The following is a 17,709-nucleotide window of genomic DNA, read 5'->3' on the forward strand; positions in this document are numbered from 1 at the left end:
AACCATTCCACATGCTGCTTCAGGGACAAATCACTAAATAATTCAATTGACCTAATCACCATCCATGAGCATCTGTTTTTGGAGACCAGGGAAGTTGCAGAGAAATTTCTAGAAATAAAAATGGTATTGGTTAATAGGTGGGACAATTGATAAGAGCCATCCCACCCTTCGCACACAGGAAATAAGTGCCTTTCAAATGAATAAGAATAATAAATAACAGCAGCAAGCACTTCCTGAGGACCTACACACACAACACATGGTACAAGGACTTTACATAGACTGCCTACAACTTCTGTGCAAGGTCTCCCCTTGGGTGGAGGAGATAACTGAGGCTCAGAGCAGTTTAGTCGCCTGCCCAAGGTCACAAGTAAGTGCAATGATAGAATTCAAACTAAGTTTTTGTTTGTTTGTTTTTAAAGAGGGAGAGAGAATGGAGGGGAAGAAGGGGCAGAGAGAGAGAGGGAGACAGAATCCCAAGCAGGCTCCACATCAGCGGGGAGCCCAACTCGGGACTCAGTCTCATAACCCTGAGATCATGATCTGAGCTGAAACCAAGAGTCGGACACTTAACTGACTGAGCCAAAAAAGTAAAGCCCCTCAAAGTAAGTTTTTATAACTTCCATCTACCTGTTCTTCAGGTCCCTAATATTCTGGCCAGGGGTTGACTCTGTGCTCATCTGTGTGCCAGAAAGAATGGCTGCTTGACAAGCTCATCAAATGCCGTAAGAGGCATTTTTCCCACTGGGCTTCTGAAAAAAGCACCAAAAACTGTCATGACTCTTTCCAAGGGAGAAATGCCAGCTTCCTCTTTGATCTGAGCAGCATGGAGACAACGCAGTCCCATCCAGTGAGCTGCTCTCTCAGGGAGAGAATAACCCTTTGGAGATACCATGCACGCAAACAGTATGGCACACGAATACAAATAAGTACCCAGAGCTATGGACCTCTTCTGGCTTAGTGCTCCTCGCAGCATCTCAGGATGCTGGAAGTGGACGACACCTGAGAGGTCACCTGGCACAACCCCCACTCTTCAAAGGTGAGAAAACAGACTAGTTGACATATCTGTTAAGGACAAGGAAGCAGTGAGAACCCTGGTCTCAGGTTCTCAGACTGGTGTTTCCCATTCTCAGTCATCCTGCAATTTCAGGAGTCCCAGTAGGGAACTCCACAGTCCAGTAGTTCCTCTAACAGTCTCATCTCCTCATGAGAAACTGGGCATTTCCTGCAGGGGAACCGAAGAGAAAAAAAGGTTGCCTTCTATTCCCTACCCCTAACATGAAGGGCTACCCCCTTTATCAGTGCCTGGGCACTGAGGGCTGTCCAGTCTGTTGCTCCTGGAAGTAGATCTGGAAATGAACAAGGTCAAACACCCTGTGAATGCGAACAACTTAGGAGTGATCCAGGCGGTTTCTCAGAGCGAGGAATGCTAAGCCTGCCACTGCTTATGCTTATCTATAATTTAACAGAACCAAATAGCTTCTGTCACACTGTAGAGCGCCAATGGGGGTGTCATTAATGCACAATTACACACGAGTGGAGCAGATCACCATGAATCTGCCCTCTTAATAAAACACTTCATGCAAAGCTATGGTTTGGATGTCATTTTCAGTTCATAAAAGGATTCACCATAGTGAGCCTTTAAAAGCTAGTTTTGTTTATGCATTTAATCTATGATGCCATTAATGGAGACACGACTGCCTCCCAACTGGTCAGAAATGCATCTGGTGAACAAAACAAGGTACTCTCCCCTGCCTCAGAATGACATCCTTGATCCAACCTATTTTGGGTGCCTGGCTTGCACAAATGAACGGAAGTCATTGTTGCGGAGGTGGAATTTTACTTCAGGTGGAGTGGGCTGTGGTGAGGCCGCAGATCCCAGGAGGAGAGGCTGACCAGAAACAGGGCTGAGGATAATGTTACTGTGGATAAACGTTTTCAAACAGCTGTCATTCCATGCTAGGAAGGCCAGATATTCAAGCTGGTGATAAAAGAACAGCAAGGACAGACCTGACAGCCCAGATTGTTAGCGGCTCAACTACACGGGAAAGAGAGGTGGGGAAAGAAAAAGAGAAAGAAACCAAGCACTGAGCCACCAGAGTGAGACTGGGCGGCAGGAATATTTAGAGGGATCCTGACAATGCAAACTCCCTCCTCTCCGCACAAGGAGGTCTGCCTGTGGCAAGAGTGTCGCAGTTCACCCACCACGAATCTGTACTTACAGGGACAGGCGGGCACCACCAGGGGATGAGAGGCCCCATTCCAGACACCTACGGGCTGACCGAGGAATAGAACGCAGGGGGCTTAGGAACGCGGCTGCCAGGTGGGACTGGGGCAGCCTGTGGGGCCCTCGGCTTGGTCAGATTCGGGCCGTGGACTGTCCTCACGACGTCCTTCCAGGCAGGACGGGTCCCGCGCTTCCAGCGGCCCAGGTCGGGAAGTCTGCTGCTCCCGGCTCCTCGGGGCCGCACGTCGGCCCGGACACACGCGCACACGCGCCCCCTCACGCCACATCTGGCGCTTTCCCCGCCACCCCAGAGCACACGCGCCGGGAAAAGGCCGGCTCCCGCCGCGCAGGGAACGTAACCCGGGGGTGCCCCTCGCCCCCCCCCGCCTCCCCCCGGCCCGGCCCGGCCCGGCCCTCCGGCTGACCGCGTCCCGGCGCCCCCAACCCCGCGGTTCCCGGGCGCACTCGGCGGAGGCGACGGGGCTGGACTCACCTAACTCCTCCGGGCTGTGGGGCGCGGGAGAGGCTTCCACGAACTCACTGTCTGCAGGAAGAAAGGAGAGAAGCAGAAAACAAAACCGGGGTCGCAGTGGTTCGGGGCAAATCGATCAGGCGATCAGGCGTCTGCTACCGCGCAAGCCCCCGGGGAGAGCGCGGGTTTCTCCCTCCCGGAGGTCGGAGTTCGTGAACCCGGGGCCGGGCGGGCGTCGGGACCCCGGTCCAGGGCGGGAAGAAACGGCCGCGGAAGCGGGCGCGGCGACCTGGGACCGGGGTCCACGCGTCCCCGCCCGGCAGGTGCGCGCCAACTTTCCGCGGGCGCGACCTCATCGTCCGCCCTCAGCCCGCGGACCGCATGGCGGCGTCCGCCCGGCCTCGCGTCGACGCCCCGGCGCCCCCAACCCGCGAAGTTTGGCTGCGGGGCCGGGGCCGGGGCCGGGCGGGAGCGGGGGCCGGAGCCGGAGCCGGGGCCGGAGCCGGCGGGCGCGGCAGGGGCGGCGCCGAGCTCCCCGCGCGCATCCCCGCCGCCCGTTGCTAGGCGACCGCGGCCCGCTCTCCCGCAGCGGCGCGCGCGGCCTCCCAGTCCCGGGGGGGGGGGGGGGGGGGGCCTCCCCCGTCCCGCGTCCCCGCTCCCGCCCCCGCCGACCGTTTATTGAAAGCCGGAGCCGAACCAGTTCCCAAAGGATTCCTGCGGCCTTGTGCTAAGGTCTGCCTTGCCCCGCTCGGGGAGTCCTTTGCTCCGGGCTTCTCCGAGGAAATGCAGGCTTTCCAGAGCTCGGATCTGTCTTGCTCCCAGCGGAGAAGGAGCTTCTGGCGCCCCAACCCCTTCCTTCAGGTCGAACCTGAATTCCAGCCGCAGTCCAGGCAGTATTTCCTCCCCTCCAGAGACCACCTGGTTCAAACAGTGGAGGTACCGGGTCTCCACTTCACAGGTAGGGCTACTGAGCCTCTGAAGTTAAATGACGCAGGGACAGGACCGCAGGGCGCTGTGATTGTGTCGGTGTGTCTGCACGGTCTGAGGGAAGCAGAGCAGTGCCTCTACTACCACATGCAGAGTGGAGTGGTCCCAAATACGGGATGCAGATCTAGAAGTTACAGTCTGAGAGTCCACGTTGCAGGTCCTGAAGTAATTCCTGTTAGATTGGGGAAGTTCCTTCTCTGGGTCCCTGGCCTCAACACTTGGGCAGATGCATTTTGCATTTTCCCCCCAGGGCTGACTGACTGCTCTGCCTGGGATGGCTCTGGGATTTAGGGATGTGCTCCAGAGAGCAAGCAAGCGTGCTCTGATGCCAGGGAGAGTTAAGGGAAGAAGGAAGGAGTAAACTTGGGAAATGGTTGTCCCTTCTCCATGCTTGTCCTTGGAGACTGACCCTGGGAGTCAACAGTCCGGGCAACCTCCAAGGAGCCGTCCATAGTCTCAGAGCGACCAGATCACCAGCTGCAGCAGCCTGACAGCCTGGGATCTGTGCCAGTGCACTCCAGTTCTCTAAACACTTAACCATCTTTGGGTTTTCCACTGTCAGCTTCCGGTTTGCAAATTACCTGGGAGGACAGAAAGAAGCCACCATGGCCAGCCGTTGCTCCTGGAGGAATGCCAGGGAAGCAGGGCACGGCTTCAGCCCTGAGATGCCTAGCCTATCTCTCTGTGCTCTTCTTTTTTCCCCACTCCTGACATTTAGAGCTCCCAAATCCAAGACGTGAATGTGCTTGGGTGACTGTTTGCAGGTGTCACTCCATCTCCTCTCACCTCTAGAATCTTCCCATTTGCCCTCAGGAATTCATGGTTCATCACCAACTCAATCCCCCATATCCTCAGCCTTTTCCCTGTTTCTTTGAATTTCTTACTCTGAAAAAGTAACCTGACTCTCCCTGGATATAACAGACCATGTTACCCACCCCCTCTACTTACTGCAGCCATCTCTAGACTCGGGTTATTCCACCTCATTCCTTGAAGATATGTAACAGTTGGATCACTGTCACTTTCCCCAGTTCCATTCTTATGATATTTCTTTTTTTTTTTTTTTAAGGATTTTATTTATTTACTCATGAGAGACACAGAGAGAGAGAGGCAGAGACACAGACAGAGGAGAAGCAGGCTCCATGCAGGGAGCCCAACGTGGGACTCCATCCCAGAACTCCAGGATCACTCCCTGGGGCTGAAGGCAGGCGCCAAACCGCTTAGCCACCCAGGGATCCCCATTCTTGTGATATTTCTTATTTCTGAATCTACAAAGGGGATTCTTCTCATACTCTGGTCTCTCACCTCTTCAACACTATCTCCTTTCCTTGACCTCTTGCAGCTATCCCAGCTCTCTGCTCTCCTAGTGACACCATCCATAATCTCAACATGAAGCATTTTACTCTCCACCCACCACTTCCTACCTTTCCAGTCCACTCTGTTATCTTACTCCAATGTCCCTTTGACCCTAGCAGCACCTATGATTTGCTTATCCCATGACCTTTTCTCTGTCCCTTATTCCCCTCATGACCCCTCTTCCTCCTTTACCCACCTTAGTTTCTGGGTTCATTATTTCTTTTCTCTTTTACCATCCCCCTCTCTCCGCACTACTTACATCTTCAGATTCATCTCCCCCCACCTCTTCTCTCCATACTAATTACCTGGAAAAACCCCAACCCTGATAAAATCTGATTCTCCACTTTCTATCTGTCAGCACCTGGCTAAACATGATTGGAGAAGCATAGCATCATGCTTTATTTTCAGTTCATGATCGCTGACCTCAAGTGGACCTATGTACAGCTCAGCAGTCCCTCTCCATTTGCCTACACTACTTCTCCTTCTCCTCTCCTGTTACTATGCGTGAACCATCTCTACTCTATCTAAGGCCACTTCCTCCATTGTGGAGATCCTGTCCCCTCTCATGTGGCTTTCCCCCTTCCTACCTAAATTACTGTTTTTCTCTGTCCTAGGTCATTCCCATCAGTATACAGACATCCTATTATGTTCACTCTTCCTTGATGAATGTCGCCTCCCTCCCCAACTACAGCTCCCAATTCTCAGCTACTCTCTATAACAAAAATCATCAAAAGAATCATCTACACTCACTGTGTCCCCCCCCCCCCCGCCTTATTTATGCTCTTAAAGGCAAACAAGCTTTTAGTTCACTGCTCTTCCAAAGTAGTTCTTGCCATGGTCAAGACTGCCTTTGCCATTGTGAATCCCAATGTCAGTTCTTTGTCCCAATAGCAACTTTTGATCCACTGATCCTATGTGTGAATGGACTCAGGTTACCATCTGCAAGATTAGTCTCCTCTGTTTCCCCACCTTACTGAGAAGCAATTAGTCTTTGCATTCTAAGAGAGATGATCTACGGAGGGCTTTGTTTGGGGTCAGCTAGACCTTGGTTCTGACATCAGCTCTGCTACTAATTAGTAATTTAATTTCTGCAAGCTTTAGTTCCTCTAAAAATGGAAATAATAATCACACCTAATGCATAAGGTTATGTGGTCAGAGTGCAATAAACTAGTGCGCTTAGAGCCCCCAGGAAAGACACTGTCACATTGTGAAAATTAGGTAATATATTAGTTATCATTGGATGGCAAACTCCTTTACAGCTGAGGAAATGGCTCTTTTCTTTCCTTTAACAACTTTGAGTTGCTGAAAGGAGTCCCTAACCACAGAGTATGCTTCAAATTAAGGGCAAGGCCACATTGTCCTTACTTTTAGTTGTGTTCTAAGAGTTGGCTTGAAGGTGGGTTAGATGGAACTGGGAGAAGGCTTCCCCAGGGGAAAAGCAAAAGAAATGTTCTACTTGGCAATTAGGTTCTGGAGCCTGCCAAACTGTTCTACCTCACAATGGTATCTATCCCCTTCAATTTGTTCCTATAAATGGATGTCTTATAAGCCAAGAAATTTCCTTACATCCGAATTTCCTAATCACCTGAAGATTAGTGAGAAAATATTTTTCTTGTTTTGATATTTGCCATTGAAAAAAAATTAAATATATATGATTCCAATTTCCTATCTTAGGAAGTAGAGCAGAGCAAACAATATTTCGTCTTATTCAAACATATATGGGTTTTACCGTGCTTCCAGGACTGGGCTAAGCACTGCAGATGCAAAGGTGACCAGAGCATATTCCTGCCCTCCCGTCACTTCACATCTAATAAGAGATTTAAAAAGATGACAGAGGATCTTTCTGAACCTCAGGTAGTGTCCTAAGTACTTATGTATGCTTGACTTTCATAGTTCTCTTATAAAGAAATGGTTCTGCTGGAAGGTCACTGATTTGTAAAGGACAGTGCACAAGCTTATAGTTGGAGGCTCAGCTCTGTCGATTTTTAGAAGGCATTCTCAGAGATGTTAGTAAACATCCCAGAACTTTGGAGTCCTAACTTATTTCACTGGATTGTCAGAAGCCTGACAGTAAAATCTGAGACAGAGCACACACTGTGCCTGACACAGTGGTGGATGCTTATGAATGTGCCTTTCTCTCCAACATAGAGGGCCTGACCATGCCGGAGTCCCCTCTTTTGACTGTCCTAGAAGAGAGCAATCTTCCTGCACCATGGCATCTGCAGACAAGAAGGAGGAGTTCTTCCTCCTATTTCTGGGGCAACATTTATTAGAGAGTGGGACACGTGGGGAAAAAGTGGCAAGGAGGAAATATTTCTGGGGCTCAAGGTGAACTATTTCTGGGACTCAGGTTTTCTATTGAAACAGATTACACAAGGGGCTAAGATCTAATGTCCACTCTTACTATTGCTTGCTACATCATGAGTTGAATAGGTGTGGGGAGCTAGCCTGGAAAACCATCCCCTAGCTTTAATATTCATTTGTATGTACGTTCATATATATAAATCAATTGTTATTATATAGACAAATAATATATGTTCAAGGTAAAGGAAAAATTTAGTACAGGTGAGTATAAACTAAAAAAATGAATTCCTCTTTCCTATCCCAGTCTCCATCCCCAGACTGAAATACCATCCACAGCTTCCTGTGTGTCCTGGGAGAGAATTTTTTAGGCATATTCAAATGCATATAGGAATTGTTTAAACAAGTTACTATCATACTGCAGCTTCCAGATTAAAGGCAATACATTTCTAAATGAAGTGTTGGTCCAACTCCAATCATAAACTGGGGTGTGACTATTTTCTTTTTAGTAGGGCAAGAGAGTGGGCAAAAAACACAGAGAAAATGTCCTATCTACTAGTAGAAAACAGAACAATTTTGAACAAAATGTAGACTTTGGAAGGATCCTACTTCAGTTATCTGGAAAGCTCCAGCCTCACTCCTTGGTGAATGAAGTATGATCATATAGTAACATTGGCTCTAACTCTAGGATCAAAGGAATTCTTAGCTCCATCTCTTGAACCAAGAGCAGATGCTTTTGGGGTGGCTAGAATAGTGCTCTGAGCACAAGGCCCATCACTAGTACCCTGCTGAGTGGGCGGGGGCTGCATCGTGGCCAGGCTATGCCTGCTGCACTCTGGGAATGCCATCATCCTCTGGCCAACTCTGCTGCACAGGTGCCAGGGCTCGCCTTGGCCACAGGCTCTACTTGGGGGGGAAGGCCAGAGAGTGGGCCCCCGTGGCTGTCTCCAGCCAGCCTTTATAGGCTGCTCTGACTCTGGGGTCCCCAGGGGCTATACAACTCCTTGGTCATTGGAGAAGAGGAGGAGATGAGTGTCTCATACAGGTATAGCTTCTTCCTCCAAGAAACGGGCTAGGGCCTAATGCCACACAGGGAGACTTATTTACAGCTAAAGTGTGTTATCAATTCCCTTTATTCTATAACAAGTTTGAATGATAGCCAGAGGCCGCTGGGATTTGTGCACATCCTTCCCAACCCCGGCCCCTGGAAGGACACCGATTTCAAGCATGAAAGACATAAAGAAAGGGGTTGAGCCCTCTCTCTGCCTTCCTCTCCTCCCTGGCATTGCCCTCTGCTCATCTTCTCGGCAGGTAGCCTTCTGTCTCCTGGAGGCCCTCTGCTAGTTCACAGCAGAGCAGCAGAGAAGCAATGCCTGCCCTTCCTCCCCCCTGCTCCCTAGGGAGCGTGGGCAGGACTGATTTAGGAGGGAACACTGGGGCTGAGGCTGCCTGAGCACAGCAGGACTCTCTTCTGTTATCCAGTCTCTTATCTGCATCCTCTTAGGATAGGCCAACCAAGGACAAATGTAGGTATGCCCACCCATAAGCTTTCATCAGAAGGAAGTTTGCACTTAATTGGTCACAGCATTAGCTCCAGAGCAGAACTCCAGGGCCCGAAGGACATCTTCCCTCCTCCTAGAGTTTAATACATGTGTATATCTTTAATATACGTGTATGTGTATAAATACATATATATTTTAAGCACAAGCCAACTTCTTTATAATTCTCAATGAGACAGAAGAAGAAAACATAGTTGCTTTAGTTCCCTTAAATGAGAATCCAAACCTCAGACAACTGTTTTCAGTGTTTTAAGAGTTTTAACTGTTTTATACCTTCCAGAAGAAAAAAACATATGGGTTGCATGGAAAGAGTAGTTAACTATCTTGCACCTGAGAAAAAGTCATTATCCTTAGCAAAAACAACACAAGCCAAGAGATGATACGATACTGAGTCTACAGGAAGTCAAGGATTCATTTTGGTAAAAATGTTAACTACGTTCTCTAAAAAAAACCCAAATACCAATGCACTAGGCACTACTAACAAGATGGAAGTGTTTCAGGAAATACATAAACAAATTGTATCCATCCGCCCCTCCAGGATTCCTATTACTAAGTATGGAACAGAGATGAAGATTTAAAAGATTCTTCACTCAACATCATATCAAAGGAAATAAACTCAGGCTGAGCCAAGAAGCTACTGGAAGGTGTATGTGGACATGAATCAGAATAAAGAACCATTCCAAAAATACACGCAGAAAAAGGTCCCTGTGGGGGGAAATCGTATACTTCCAACTCGAACTCAGTTTCTATAGAGTGAAATCAGACAAAATATCCTGTGTTAAGATTAAGGGGAGAAAAAAACCATCTTTGCTGCAATTGAAGTCTGTGACCAAACCATTAAAAAAGAAATTTGTTGGATGCATATGAGTCTCTGCTGAGATGCAAAACCTGCCCCACCTAGAATTTTCCACCTGAGTTCCTGGACTGAGACCCGAACGGAACTCTCTTCTTTCAGAGACTGCAAATAATCCTTTTGGGCTGCACGGGGCCTCTCTTCTTTCACATTGGAATGATTTTTCCAAGAAGATATGGTTCTAGCAGTCAACATAGCATAGGTGCTGGAAGGAGCAGCAGAGACCAGGGTGCCAGCCCTCGTTTTACTGCTAGTCTTTGGTGAGTCTCCACTCCTCCCTACACCATGAGCTCCTCTGTAAAATGTAAAATAAAAAGACATTTATGGAATTTATTAAAACAAATGCCAATAGAGAGGATTGAGGATAACAGATTCTATTGTGTTAGTCTTTTTACCATACCACATGCAAAAGGAATGGGCAAAAAAGAATCAAGCCTCACAGAAAAGGTGGAGATGCCCAGAATGTGTTGTCCTTTGAAACCAACAGACAGGAGAGCCTGGGTGGCTCAGCTGGTTAGGCGATCAACTCTTGGTTTCGGCTCAGGTTATGATCTCAGGGTTGTGGGATCAACCCCTGGATCCGGCTCCACGCTCTGCAGGGAATCTGCTTAAAGATTCTCTCTCTGCCCCTCTCTCCACTGTCTCTCTCTCTCTCTCTCTCAAATAAATAAATAAATCTAGAAAGAAAGAAAGAAAGAAAGAAAGAAAGAAAGAAAGAAAGAGAAAAAGAGAGAGAGAGAGAAAGGAAGGAAAGAAAGAAAGAAAGAAAGAAAGAAAGAAAGAAAGAAAGAAAGAAAAAGAAAGAGAAAGAAAGAAGGAAAGAAAGAAAGAAAGAAAGAAAGAAAGAAAGAAAGAAAGAAAGAAAGAAAGAAGAAAGGAAGGAAGGAAGGAAGGAAGGAAGGAAGGAAGGAAGGAAGGAAGGAAGGAAGAAAGGAAGGAAGAAAGAAAGGCCAACAAAGAAGTAACATGGACATGGCATAGCCTGGCAATGGAAAGACCTGATTTCAAATGTGAACTGTGCTGGCATTTGCTGTATGAGCTTGCCTCCCCAAGACTCAGTTCCTCAGCTGCAAAATGGAGATATATAATAACACCTTGATAAGATTTCAGAGAGAATTTATGTGAAATCAAACAATGTCGGCAGCAGCCCTCAGTACCCATGCCGCCCCCAGAAGTTCCTCCTTTCCTTCCTCACCTTGAGGGGGACCAGAAGGGAAATCTGCTTCTTCATGTTTTTATACCTATAGTGGGGGCAGCCCCACTGCATTTCTCCCACACACCTGGCCTCTCCTGCCAGGTCCTGAACTCCTGCCTGTCTCTGAATGAGGAGCGTAGGCAGGCTGAGTCCCCCTGGGAAGAATGGATGACAGAGAGGGATTCTCAGAGAGCTGAGCGAGCACTTCTGTAACAGGGACAAGTGTTTTAGAGATCCACTAAGAAAGGCTGTGGAGGCCACCCCTCCAGTACCAAATCCCCACACAGCCAGCTGGCAAATCGAAGGAGCAGCCAAATCAGTTTGTGATGAAACAGTCAGAAACAGCTCTGGCCAAACACTGGCCCCTTCTATTTTATGTGTCAGGCACTGCAGACAATTTCATTTGGAACATGGGTTCCAGATCTTTAAAATAAATTTGAAAAATCACCCACCCAGGTCCCGGAGGGTGTTTTTAGGAGTGTAGGAAGCCAGAGTGGCAGAGGGACTTTCCTCCTGAAACTCCACTTCACCCCCAGACATCCTGGGTTCTCCTTGCCAGCTTCCTGGAGGCTGTCCCGCTCTAATGGCAGCCCGAGATGCTCTGAGGATAACACAGAGGCAGATGTTGCGTGGATCTGGCCCTGCCTCAAGGCCGATGACTCACCAGGATGACTGAGCCTCCCTGGCAGATAACACAGTTCTCAGAGGACTCCATGAAGCCAAGAACAAAACCCTAAGGCTTGGACACTTCCAGGACTTTCCCTGGTACTTCACTAAAAATGGAAACTCTGTTAGCCCACATTCAGTCCCAGAAATGGAGCTGCTGGTACCAACCAGTGGTGGGAGAGGTAGGACAGGGTCTAGGGCATAGAGGAAAGATGCTTGGAAGCAGGTGGATCATTGCCTTGGCAATGCATTAGCTGAAGTGGCCATAGGAGGGTCTTGGATGATAAACCACACATAGCAACAGCGCTGCTGGTTTTCTGGCCCCGCTCAGAGCCAGTGCTCTTTTCCATCATGACAATGAAATAACCAGCAATAAAAATCTGTAACTGGCCCACTGGAGCCTTAAACCAAGGAGGCAGAGTAGGGAATATTGGAGGATAAAGCGAGGGGCAACAGTCTACAGTGGCTTGGGTTCAGGCAGATCTAAGTTCAAATACCACTCTGCCATTTACCAGCTGAATGACTTTGTGCGAGCCTCTTGTCAGAGTCTTCAGGCTCTGTTTCTTCATTCATAAAATGAGAATAAGGCTGTGCGAATGAATCGAGATCATCTATATCTATACAAAAAAGGCTTGGCATAATGTCTGATGCAATGTATAAACCTAATGAATGACAGGTTTTGTGTTTTGATTTGGTTTGGTTTTTGTTTTGGTGATTACTCCAATTCTGACTTAGCTTTGGCACAGCAGGGTTTCCACTTTATTTCTGAGTTCAGTTTCCTCTTAGGGCCCGAGCCCTTTACCTGAACCCCAGCCCAGGGCTCTAAAAGCAGCTGCCTATAAGGATTTCCAAATTTCAGCAAGTTAGATTCTTCATCACCGGGCTTCACCCACATACACAGCACTACCATACTGTGTCTCCACCTCCATTATCACATACTGATCTGATCGTCTGGACCAAGACCACATATCATGGTATATGTTACCCACTAGAGCTAAGCTCCTTCATCAGCCCCCGAAGCTTATCACTTACCTGAGAACAGTGACTCCCCATCAGGCAGGTCTAAGACACAGGTCTGGTTCCCCTTACTACTAGCAAGCCATGCCCCAAAGACTGTAGATACAAAACCGAGTGAACTCATGGAGGGATGTGGTAGTTTGTGGAGTTGGTCACAACACGCAGTTTTTAGACATCTGTCACAATGATCTCGAAGGTTTCTAAAATTCTATGATGGGTGATTCTATTGCCTAGGTTACAAAAGCACCATCAGACCAAGCACACCTACTTCCTTCCTCTCCTCTGCTTGCAGATTTTGGCAAATAAGCCTGGAGCAGGGAAGGAAATGCTATGGGTGTGCTGAAAGTCCCGTGAAGTGACGCAGTGGCGCCAGGGGCATTTGTACACAGTCCAGTTGGGTTGCCATAGTCCACAATGGCTCTCAGACATACCCAGAGGGTGTGGTCCTACCCATGCTTCACCCATGGAGCCACCCAGACAGCCAGCTGGTAAATATACATGCATCAACTATTTGCTAGGCTGCTTTCGAAAGGGATGCAGTGGTGACTAAAACAAGACTGCCTTGGAAGCCCACAGGCTGTCCAGGTTAGGGACAGTCACAACACAGTGTAGTAGGCGCTGTGACACAGGAATCTATGCAGCGCAGAGGTTGGGCCCCTCATTTGGACCAAGGGTGATATGGGTGGGTGGCGGCAGGAAGAGGCCTCGGAATAGATGACATCAACTGAAGTTCAGAGATGAGTGGAGACCTGTTGAGCAGAAGGCAAATAGTAGGAACTGTCTATGCAGAGGCTCTCAGTGTGCAAGAGCAGGATGTATCCAAGGATCCAGAGGCTGGTCAGTACGGCAGTGGAGGGGGTTTGTTTTTAGTCATGAACAGCAGGGGATAAGTCTAGAGAGGCAGGCAGAGGTCTGATGAGGAAGGGTTGTGTATTGAGCTAAGGTGCTAAGGAGATTCGACTATATACGATGGGCTGTGAGGAGTTACTGGCATAAGAACTTCTAAAAAGTGGCTAGGGGAGGCAGGGTAGCCAGAGTCAGGAGAAAACAGCTGTTGGCTTTTGGCTGAACTCATCCAAGTGTTCTCAAAATATTGCCCTTCTCCGTGGGCAGTCTCCCATTGTGTGCCATAGCCTTGGCTGGAAGAGTACTCTGGTGCAGTGCTGCGTAAGTTACCCCCACTTTAGAGATGGGGCACAGCAGATTGTGGCCTAGTGAGCTCCATGCCTATCTTGTTCTCTTGTGCTCCCAAGGGCTTGGGATGTGGTGAGATGTTCAATATTGGTCGAATGAACAAAGAAATGAAGGAATGAACAACAATGAGGAGGCATAACCTTACTAGAAACTGCATGTGAACGCATTAACCTCAGTGGCCTTTGTTGCCCTAGCCACAGAGTGGCTCCTATCGCCAAAGTAAATCTCCATTAGATTTGGGGGATGGTGGTGGCCGTGGACACTTAGACCAGAAAGAGGCCCACAGCTCTGTATGAGGGTGATGGTTCTTACATTTGTGTATTCCACACCAGGAAAGTTACAACATCACTATCGCTTAATGCTGAGCTCTGTTAATTAGATGCCAGGCAGGGAAAAAGAAGGGAAGGTGAGCTGACCTACTCTGTTTATACCAGCTGTAATCTCAATGCCAGTTTTTGCAGGGCTGTTGAAAGGAGAGGAGACAAGCAGGAACACAGGGTTGCTGGGGTGGCTCAGCTAGAAGCATCCCATTCACGATTTCAGCTCAGGTCATGATCTCAGGGGCCTGACTTTGAGCCCCGTATATGGCTCCACACTCAGCATGGAGTCTGCTTGAGATTCTCTCTCTCCCTCTCTCTTTGCTCCTCCCCTCATTCATGTGTGTGTGCGCACACACATACACATACACATACACACATATACACTTCTCTCTAAATAAATAAATAAATCTTAAAAAAAAAAAAAGATAAGCAGGAATACAGTGCCTTAGACATGTTAGGTGCTGGGAGGTATATGACTAATTTCCTACCTGGATAGGGAAAGGGCCCAGTAAACGACAGCTTGCATTACTCACGGTCCTTATCGGAGACCTATGAAGTAGGCATTCCTATCTCACGTTAGAGCTGAGAAAATGACAAACTTTCTCAGGCCGAGAAAATGACAAACTTTCTCAGGCCATGTAGCTTATAAGTAAGAAATCCAGGATCTGAACCCAGATCTGCCTGACTCCAAAGTGCCTTCCTCCCCTCTCCACCTGGCTGCTTTTGAACAGACAAATAGCACCGGGCACGTCCTAAGTATAGCTAGGTTGACGCAGTGAGTGCAGGAGTTAAAGAGTACCCCGTATATCAAGGACATCAAAGCAGCCATACCTCCTCTGGTGTTGGCAAAGTGATGAATTCCAGCATGGGACAACCAGGTTCCTTCTTCCAAGGGCCATTTTTCACTGAGGTCCATGCTTCCAGCAGCTCTCTTGCACATGCAGCTCTCAGATCAAACAGAATCTCCTGAAATAAATAATGAGCACAAAAAAAGGGGGAGATGAATTATTATTGATGCTCTTCTGGGAAGGAGAAGCTTTCTGGGAGGAAAGTAATCATTTCATTATGTTTCTTAGATTTGCAAAAGATTGTTGTCAAGATTTGGGCATGCCCTGAGTGTGAGATCTTCCAATGAGGCTGGTCAAGTCCATGCATCATGGTTTCCCTCCCCATTCAGTTAACAAAACTACCACATGCCAGGCTTTGAGCAAAGAACTGTGCTGAGTTCTGCATGTTTTACAGACGTCTAGAATTTTAGAGTAGGATACAGTAGAATCTTAGGTTCATGAAAATGAATAGGTATATGCTTCTATATATGCCTAAAACACAGTTTGGAAAATTTTGGACTAGAAAACGGGGTGGGGGCATCTGGGTGGCTCAGTCAGTTAAGCGTCTGCCTTTGGCTCAAGCCATGATCCCAAGGTCCTGGGATCGAGCCCTGTGTTGGGCTCCCTGCTCAATGGGGAGTCATCTTCTCCCTCTCTCCTTCTGCCTTTCCCCCCTGCTCTCTCTCTCTCAAACAAATAAATAAAATCTTAAAAAAAAAAAAAAGAAGAAAATGAAAGTAACTATGAACGGTATTGGAATTATGAGTGCTTTTTATTTTCTTTGTAATTTTCTGCATTTCCTACAATAAACATGCTTTACTCTTATAGTCTGAAAAAGGTATATAATAAATATTATTTGAAAGAAAAATACCAGAGCCAAAGAGGACCATGGAGGTTAGTTTTCCATTTCCCCTTTGGAAACCATGAGAGAAAGTCACATGCCATGAGACCTTGGCTTTCATAAAAAGGTCTCCTCATGGGCAGCCCAGGTGGCTTGGTGGTTTAGTGCTGCCTTCGGCCCGGGGCATGATCCTGGGGACCCAGGATCGAGTCCCACGTCAGGCTCCCTGTGTGGAGCCTGCTTCTCCCTCTGCCTGTGTCTCTGCCTCTCTCTCTCTCTTTCTCTCTGTGTGTGTGTGTGTGTCTCTCATGAATAAATAAATAAAATCTTAAAAAAAAAAAAAAAGGTCTCCACACTGGCTGCCTCTGTGAAGTCCAGCCTGGGGAATCTCTCCTTATATCTGGAAAAATTACAAGTTGCCACCAATCTTTCGCTTACATTTCAATGAGATTTGCATAAAGCTCTGCATGTAGCAGGTTCTCAAATGGACATGGCTGAATAATTGAACATGACTGATGGACTTAATCTAGGAATGCAGCAAGTGGGATCTCTACCAGGGCAGAAATCCTATAAGCGTAATTAGGGTAGGCACTGATTATCATTAATTGTAATCAGACCAGCTGGCTTGATATGGTCTCTAGAATGCTGCCCTGCAGGTTCTTGCACTGCCTGCCTGACTGCAGACATGGCACATTGACTTGTTGCCTTTTGGCTGTCGACTAGAGGAGTCTGGTACTCTCAGGAATTGCAACAAATAACGAAAAATCTCTAATAGAACACCAGGAGGTACGAAAGATTGTATTATACTTTACTGGGCACTGGCTCACTGAGGATTTGTTCTCAATCCAAGCCCCCAAAAGTTTTATAAGGGAATCCTAGACCAGAGGGGATATAGCACAATGCCATAGTGAAAACATTGGATTTAGCAATAAATCCAGATTTTAGCCCTTGAGCTGGCACCACTAGGTGATTTGGGGCAAAACACTTACTCTCTCTGGCTTAATTTCCTCAACTGTAAATGAAGGAATTAGCACCAGATGTTGTCAAAGGCTTGATCAGTCTCCCAAGACTTGCAGCCTATAATAATATGCTTTACATACAAAGGCAACCTATCCACCCACATGAGTGGGTGGAGAAAGCTGTATTATGTATCCATTAGCAAACTGAGACATCAGCCTGAACAGGTGAGAGGTGGCTGATCAAGGCTACAGATAGTCTGCCATCAGAACAAGACATGCTCTCTGTGCAAAACTAAAAACATGTCTGGAATGGAAATCTAATCCTGAGCCATGATCACTCTGGCATCACCATTTAATCCAACAATCTAAGTATTCAAGATCTTGTATTTTAGTGTTATTAACAATAATACTACATCCTTAAAAAGCAACATTTATTTGCAGTAGAATGATTATTCAAAACCATTTCATTAATCTTTGCAGTATCTTTGAGAAGTGAGTCAGAGATTCTAATATCTTTCTTTGGCAAAAAATAGAGCTTTACTGATTAATTAGACAATGTTTTTCCCCATCCCTCTTGGCCTAGGGGCTTAGGCAGCCCCTGGCCCCCAGGAGCCAGATTTGTAAGATGGTCTCTTCTCGATGTGTGAGGCTAGATTCTCACATCCATGCATTTATTTTCTTAATCTGAACTACATAGGTTCCCATTGTTTTATTCGACCTACAAACCCTGCCAGTTCCTCTGGTGTTTGAATTTCACACCCCAACTTGGGAAAGCCACACACAAAATGTGAAATGAAAAGGCATCAAATGTTAAGTATTTCAAGGAAGACTTCGAGCAATCACATCTGTTACTGACACTCTAACACCATCACTTCGGTCATGGGAAGGCTTAGAGTTGCTCGCAAAAGTGTGGAGCCTAGAAAACCTTTTCCAGAACTCTG

General features: G+C 47.4%; 1 protein-coding gene and 1 long non-coding RNA gene across 11 annotated transcripts in view; one reads left to right on the top strand and one right to left on the bottom strand.

Annotated features, from left to right (window-relative positions):
- The window catches only part of AMOTL1 (angiomotin like 1), a 170,081-nt gene that overhangs the window by 111,490 nt on the left and 40,882 nt on the right, over nucleotides 1-17,709 (bottom strand). For 5 of the 10 annotated variants that reach the window (XM_049098818.1, XM_035703700.2, XM_025419253.3 and 2 more), the window contains 2 exons: nucleotides 14,973-15,107; nucleotides 2,718-2,768 (listed from right to left, as the gene is read on the bottom strand). In XM_049098818.1, coding sequence (XP_048954775.1) covers nucleotides 2,718-2,768; nucleotides 14,973-15,081 — 160 coding nt within the window. In that variant the 5' untranslated portion in view covers nucleotides 15,082-15,107. Of the gene's footprint in view, nucleotides 1-2,717; nucleotides 2,769-2,985; nucleotides 3,068-12,642; nucleotides 12,836-14,972; nucleotides 15,108-17,709 lie in introns of those variants that run through there. The other 5 variants (XM_025419263.3, XM_025419252.3, XM_049098817.1 and 2 more) reach the window with 4 other exon arrangements.
- On the top strand, nucleotides 3,331-5,945 carry LOC125753241 (uncharacterized). The gene is made up of 2 exons (XR_007404574.1): nucleotides 3,331-3,654; nucleotides 4,750-5,945. It is a non-coding gene; the product is annotated as an uncharacterized LOC125753241 (long non-coding RNA).

Source organism: Canis lupus, chromosome 21, assembly GCF_003254725.2.
Source record: "Canis lupus dingo isolate Sandy chromosome 21, ASM325472v2, whole genome shotgun sequence".
NCBI classification, from domain to species: domain Eukaryota; kingdom Metazoa; phylum Chordata; class Mammalia; order Carnivora; family Canidae; genus Canis; species Canis lupus.